At 38.6% G+C, this 6699-nt stretch overlaps 2 protein-coding genes across 3 annotated transcripts; one reads left to right on the top strand and one right to left on the bottom strand.

The window, feature by feature from the left end:
• The first annotated feature begins 365 nt into the window (after positions 1–365).
• On the top strand, positions 366–1095 carry LOC117576433 (huntingtin-interacting protein K). Its single transcript, XM_034261183.2, has 4 exons — positions 366–382; positions 457–647; positions 706–813; positions 871–1095. Exons 2-4 carry the CDS (start codon positions 465–467, stop codon positions 967–969), a joined length of 390 nt encoding a protein of 129 aa, XP_034117074.1. The 5' UTR covers positions 366–382; positions 457–464; the 3' UTR covers positions 970–1095.
• On the bottom strand, positions 1080–3355 carry LOC117576431 (dnaJ homolog subfamily B member 12). 2 transcript variants are annotated; one of them, XM_034261180.2, is made up of 7 exons: positions 3191–3355; positions 2759–3010; positions 2521–2704; positions 2051–2459; positions 1877–1989; positions 1648–1811; positions 1080–1588 (listed from the first exon to the last, which is right to left on the bottom strand). In XM_034261180.2, exons 2-7 carry the CDS (start codon positions 2889–2891, stop codon positions 1476–1478), a joined length of 1116 nt encoding a protein of 371 aa, XP_034117071.2. In that variant the 5' UTR covers positions 2892–3010; positions 3191–3355; the 3' UTR covers positions 1080–1475. The 2 variants fall into 2 exon arrangements, with proteins under 2 accessions (XP_034117071.2, XP_034117072.2); XM_034261181.2 differs by having other exon boundaries at positions 3098–3337.
• Positions 3356–6699: the final 3344 nt, after the last annotated feature.

Below are 6699 nucleotides of genomic sequence, written 5' to 3'. Positions count from 1 at the left end.
AAAAATCCTTGGGCTGTAGGGAAATGTTAAGTGACTGCTAAGCCAAGACGACAACCCATGTTAAGACTAACAGTGCCTGAGCTGTTAACTGTCAAGTCACGCTGTTAAAGTACAGTGACATTGCTGTTAACAAGAACTTGTGGCGGTCGATCACAGTGCAGTATGGTTTATTTACAAAATAACAATAATATGCATAGAAAAAGCATTTAAATTTAAACTTTAACCAAAAACGTAAACTAAACTTATTCTTACCCGTATTTTTTTTATCAAAAAACGTAATCCAATGGGAAAATTATAAAACTAGTATAAGCTGGTATATTTAACGTCCCAAAACAGTATATTGTAAATTTTCATATTCGGTCACCTAGCATCAGTGTTAAAAGTAAAAAAAAAATACACTCGCACGAGGCTCTCAAAAGCAAAATTAAATATCCTACTAAATTGACATAAAAACAGTTTGCAGCATGGCGGAAACAGAGCCCGAGGTCGAGGTCAACGGTGAAGCTGAAGGCGAGGCCGAAGACGATTCCCAAGAGCAGGACAAAAAGCAAAAGAAGCAAACGCGTCACGATGGCGGCGCCGCTGATTTGGAACGTGTGACGGATTACGCCGAGGAGAAGGAAATTTCAGCGGCGAATATTTCAAGTGTAAGCACAAAGTGCAATTTATTAATTTGACAAGTATCTAAGACATTGGATTTTGCAGGCTGTGGAACAATTTGGCAATCAGCGTGACAAGGAGAACAGTCTGAGGGTGGCCAGGGAGAAGGAGCTGCAAAAGGTGCAGGTGAAGAAGGAGGACATTGAACTGATCGTAAGTAATGAGCCCGTAATGGGTTGACATACATAATGAAACTACTCCCTCTCTTAGATGAACGAGCTGCTGGTTAGCAAAACGTTGGCTGAGAAGGTGCTGCGGGAGCAAAGCGGCGATGTTGTGGCCGCCTTGGAAGCCATCATTAGCAATTAATGATGCAACTGCTCTCGCCCAAGTCGTCGTCGTCGTTTCTTTTACTTAGCATAACACTGCTTTATTTGTACATTTATAACTAGTAAAAAACAACAAAAACAAACAGAAAATCAATTTTTAACATAACATTTGTCTTTAATATTTGGGAAAGGGAATCTTAATGAGATGCAGAACACAATGCAGTAGTCTATAATTTATATTTATATAGTTTATTTATTAATTAGCTTGTCCCCATTTTGACTAATCGCAAAGAATTTTTGCATATGGTTTTCGATTTGATTTGTTGATGAAATATGTATGTAGAGGAAATACATGAAGGATATCATTACATATACATATATAAACTATAACAATCAATTTCGATTTAAATAAAATCATTGTTTTTTATAACAAACTAGACACAAACAGTGGAAACTACAACCAAAGAAAAAACAACAGAGGAGAAAACGAAAAAGCGTTTAAATCACGTTTCAATTTCATTGCTTTGAATTTGTTGCATATGGAAATCATGTGATTAAATACTTTTGCAAATTCTCGCACGACGGCGTATTAATGTTCTGCGCCTTGCGATACAGATCTCGATCTCCAAAGGTTCGTGCCTTGGCCAGCATTGAATCGCCTGCAAAAATGAAGTACAATTAAATAAAGAAAGATTTAAATGCAGTTTCAGGAGCTTACGATAGTTGCGTTCCCGACTGCACGAGTGCTTCAAATGATTGACAAAATCTTCTTCAACCGATTCCTCAAGTCTCGCCACCGACCCCTGATACTCAGAATAGAAATTATCTTTGACATAATAAGGAATCTTCAGACCGTTTGTCTCGCGTTTAACAGAGTATTTGCTGTAGAGTAAGAGTATTGCAATTAGTAGAGTTTAATAAATGAATGCTTTCATGTTTAAACTCACTGTGATGGCGATAAGCTGTACATGGGATCCGATATGAAGAACGAGGACATCATGGACAGTCCAATGAGCAACAAAATGGGCAACAGATTGATTAAGGCAGAAGAGTTATTAGACTGCAAAATAGTAGCTTATTAAATGACATGTTCATATTAGAATCGTCGTTCATCTAATTACATCTCTGTCCTCGCGAGCCTGATGCCGACGTCGCTGCTGACGCATGTAAACATTTTGCTGCGGGAAACCGCCATTGAAGAACATATTGAACAGTTCCTCAGCACTGATGTCGGCCTGGAAGCCGCGGGAATAACCATAATCATTGTAATGCTGTCCATGTCCATGGTGTCCACCGCCATTGCCATGTCCGCTATGCGACTCATTGATGCCATACAGATCGTAGTTCTTGCGCTTTTCCGCATCGGTCAAAACACCAGCTGCATTGCCCAGTGCCTTGAAGGCCTCCACTGAGCCGGGTGCCTTATTCTTGTCGGGATGCAGTTGTAATGCCAGCTTCTTATACGCCTTTTTAATCTCAGAATCAGTGGCTGATTTGCTAACGCCCAGCACCTCATAATAGTCCTTACACCTGCGTTGAGTATACTAACTTGATTAGTTGTCATTTATAAAGGGATTTTTGTTTGACATACTTTTTGACTTTACGCACTGCCTCCAGCTGATCGTTGGTGTAGTCGGGTGCATGATTGCGTGAGTCGGAATTGACGCGCTTACGCGGTCCAGTATCCTTTTCATCAGCTGCTGCAGCGGGACGCTCCTTGGCGCCGCCATTGGTGCCATTGTTGCTCGAGGTGCTCTTCACCTGTGCCAACAGCCCTACAAAGCGGAGTTAATTAATGATTAATAAAGAGTAGAACTCGTTGTACTCACTTTTTGCATTGTCCGTGGGATAAAGTCGCTCGGCTTTGAGCAAAAACTTTTCGGCCTTGTCAATTTTGCGTTCTGCCAGCGCCTGCACAGCGAGATCGATGCAACGCTGCGCCTCGTCTTTGTTCCCGTCCATGCTTGCCTCTGTCTCCGCCGTCGTCGTCGTTGTCGCTTTTGCCGTTTCCTGCTGCTGCTGCTAATTAACTTTGTTTGTTACGCACTACGTGGTGAGGGCGACACACACTACGCTGCACACTGCAATAGAAAGCGTGCGTGTGTTAGTTAGTTAATCGTCTGTGTACACTAAACACACACCGTCACGAATTTTATTGGAACACGTACAAATACTAATACACACACAGTCTGGGCTCGTGCCCGCTTCGCACTTTCTTGTAAATATTGCAACAGATCAAAAAACCTAGCAATGCTGTTTACCTTTCGTTGCACAAGAGCTGTCTGGCTTAATAGTTGGTTAAACAAATGTTTTGCTTTTGCTAAATCACCAGCTCAGCCCTATAATTTTAATTGATTTTACTGTGTTAGGTTGATTTTTTCATCAGCACGATTAAAGAGTGTATCGAACTATCAGCCTGCCGCCACAATCTATCGCCGCAAATGCTGCCAGACAAATGAACTGCCAATTCCTTTATATTTCCGTGGTTATCAAGCACAAAACAGAATTAAAAAAATATAATTTTATTTATTATGCACATGTTGTTGGTATTATATTTGTAGCTTCGCTCTGAATGCATATTGCTCGCCGCTCTGCCGCTACCAGCTGGTAACAGTGTTGCACTGAGCAGTAGTGTTACCAGATCGACTATGAGCGCCCACTCACAATCAGACGTTTATACACACACACGCACATTCAGTGTATTTGTGTGTGTTTGTGAGTGCCGCAGCATGGAATGAAAAGCGCAGCGCGTTCGCTGGCTTTATTCGTCTCGTATTTACCAATAATAATATCAATAAATAATCGTAGTGGAAGCTCTTATTGTAATGCAATAGTCGCAAATAGTCGATTTTAGCAATAATATAGTCAAAGTGCAGTGCAATAACCGATGCAATTTCGGCCCGATTGTCGTCCAATCCAAATCGTCGTGTGTCGCTAAAAAAGAGTGTGTTAGTGTGTGCGTGTGTGGCGCAGTTCATACAAGTTGGCCTGAAAAAAAAGTGAAAGAGTAATATCGCCATATTGTGTGTTAATTTATATCGAAAAGTGCAACTAAAATCAATATCATTTTGTTAACAAAGCAAATGCAATTGTAGTGCACATTGCCGCCTTGTTGCACCCGACTTATGTAAAGCAAATTGACAGAGTACGCAAAAAAAAAATAACTATCTACAAAGGTGAGTTGCGTTGAGAGTGTGTGCGTGAGTCTGCTGTGCATGTATTATATGCACATTTGTATGTGTGCATGTACGCATATTAGGTACAAATACAACTCTTGCATGCGGGTTCAAGTATGTTTGGTTGTGTGTGAGGCAGGAACCCAACCAAAATCTTTGCCATGCCAATTTATTGCACTCGGCGCTGCTCTGATGAAGTCCACCCATCCCTCCCCTTCAACAGATCAAACCATAGTTAGAATTGTTGACATTTCGGGGAAAATATCGAGTACGTGATATCGATATCAATTATAATCATCGATATTTCAGCTGCAGATGTAAATAAAGCAAAAACCGAGGCAGGTTATTAATGTTGTGTTTATTGTTGTTTTTGATGAGGGCGCGAATCACGTTTTATTATTGTGTCAACTGCGGCCAATATAATGCAAAAAATTTGATAAGGCAATTCATTTATATTTTAAAGCAATCAGAACTTTGGTGTAGAACAATGTACTCCATTACAATAGTCAAAGCGCCGGTGTTTTCAGTACGATTTAAATTCACATTTAATATTATTAGTTAGTATTTCATGTTTATTCGCTTATTACTTGTAGGCAGGTAGAATTAGAATTCTCTAAAATTCTAATTTACCTGTAAGTGGAATTGAAGTTTTTTAAGCTTTTTTTATATTTCAATTAACTTATAATTAAATTAAGTATTATTTTTAATAGAGTGCTACTTGGCCTTGGACTTCAGCTTTAAACTAGTTCGAATAATTTTAAGCTCCTACAGTTTAGATTAGGTGCCTTCTTTTTATAAAATAAAATAAAGTTTTTAAATAAATTTATTGAATTATTTTTAAGTTTTCTCCATTATTTTTTTATGTAGTGGAAATATGTCAAGAAATTCATTGTTCAGAAATTATAATTATCTTAAAAAGAAGTAGACGCTAATTAAAAAAATTTTTTTCTTAAAAAATATCTTAAAAAATTGCTACTAGTTAAAGGGTATTCTGTAGTAGAATATGTTCGGCGGTCAAGCATTTTTTGTGGCTGTCGGCTCGTCAGTTTGTTTATTTTTGCAAAAACTTTTTAATTTCTGAGGGGAATAAATGGCAACGACACGAGCACAAAGGGAGCAACAGCAATAACAACAACAATAATGAGAAGAACAACATCAACAACAGCGAAAAAAAAGTCAAAGACCGATTTGCGCATTTTCGTATTCGTTAATTTTTTATGCAAAATAATATGTGTGTAAGTGCACAAGTGCACAATTGTATATACTATATGCATATAACACTTGCAATGAATACCATGATGAATTAAACGACAACGGGTACACTGATAACATGATTTTTCCAATTTAATTTCTATTTATACTTATGTCGCTTCATATGCAAAGCTCTCACAATAATCGATTTCTATAATTACATACTTTTATTTCGTTACGATTACAGACTCGCGATCTCTGGTAGTTTTGTTCTTGTTTGCTGCACACACACATCCGCACAACAATCTACAGAGAGATCAATCAATAAAGTAGCTGCAGATCGATTGGCCAGATTGACAGGATAGGACAGCGAGAGCTGTCAACAATTATATAGAAGGTGAGTTCTAACATATGCGATAATTACTGTGATTTCCTGCAATTTTAATTGCGCTAGGGAAACGTTTCATTATTCAATTTAGTGAAATATCAATGATAAGCATCAAGAGTAATTAATTACTAATCTAATCTACTGCACTAACTTTATATCAATGCACGGGAAGTACATATTTGCTTAATTAAATACTGTCTGAAATTGCTACGATAAATATAATATAATATCGTCCGTAACTTAGTATTAGGCAGGAACTGCAAATTTCATATTCTTATGAAATGATCGCTAAGCAGGTATAATTCCATATTATAGAAATTTTATCTGATTTATAAATGTACATTTATCGAAAACCAATGTAATTTTTGTAATACGTCTTATAATAATTGCGGTCTCTGGTGTTAGGACCTAAGCTTATTTGCAAGAATATTGCCTGTAATAATAGTTGTTGATGCGGGCGCAGGGTGCGGGGGAGCCGAGGGTGACAGACCTTGGGTTCAGTTACCAGCAGTGAAAAGCAGCTTTTCGACTATGGCATAATAATCCTTGCAATAGAAGCAGCAGTAGCAGCTTCTTTGCTTCTCATTTTTGGGCACAGCTGAGATGGCAAACACAAAAAGCTCGCACAGCAAAGGCAAAAGCAAACACAGAAAACAAAGACAGCAACGAGGTGCAAAAGCAACACGCGCGCACACACAACACAGCAAAGCGCAAAGCCAAGAAAAAAGCTCCCTCAGTCGTCAGCTGCTGCGCGTTGCGTTAAGTTTGTGTGCTTTTTGTGTGTCGCGCTATCTCCGCAGAACACGTCTAACCCAAACGACGGATAATACTAAACTAAAATACATATAACATTTAAAAAAATCGCACACACACACACACACATGCCAATAAATATTTTGGGTGTGTAAAGGTCGAACCTCAGAGACTAAGCAGAGACCTCGTCAAAATAATCGGTAGTCAATCAATTTTTTGTTGTAACCGGCTCACAAGTCGTATGTGGTATATATGGTGACCC

This window comes from Drosophila albomicans, chromosome 2R (genome assembly GCF_009650485.2).
Source record: "Drosophila albomicans strain 15112-1751.03 chromosome 2R, ASM965048v2, whole genome shotgun sequence".
NCBI classification, from domain to species: Eukaryota; Metazoa; Arthropoda; class Insecta; order Diptera; family Drosophilidae; genus Drosophila; species Drosophila albomicans.
The sequence above is the reverse complement of the archived record's forward strand: the minus strand, read 5'-3'. Positions and strand labels throughout refer to the sequence as shown.

Coding starts and splice junctions, on each gene's coding strand:
- LOC117576433 (XM_034261183.2), top strand. CDS start 465: ATGGCGGAAACAGAGCCCGAGGTCGAGGTCAACGGTGAAGCTGAAGGC. Junction 648..705: donor CAGCGGCGAATATTTCAAGT/GTAAGCACAAAG, acceptor TGGATTTTGCAG/GCTGTGGAACAATTTGGCAA. Junction 814..870: donor AGGAGGACATTGAACTGATC/GTAAGTAATGAG, acceptor TCCCTCTCTTAG/ATGAACGAGCTGCTGGTTAG.
- LOC117576431 (XM_034261180.2), bottom strand. CDS start 2,891: ATGGACGGGAACAAAGACGAGGCGCAGCGTTGCATCGATCTCGCTGTG. Junction 2,460..2,520: donor GCAGTGCGTAAAGTCAAAAA/GTATGTCAAACA, acceptor TACTCAACGCAG/GTGTAAGGACTATTATGAGG. Junction 1,990..2,050: donor AGGCTCGCGAGGACAGAGAT/GTAATTAGATGA, acceptor ACTATTTTGCAG/TCTAATAACTCTTCTGCCTT.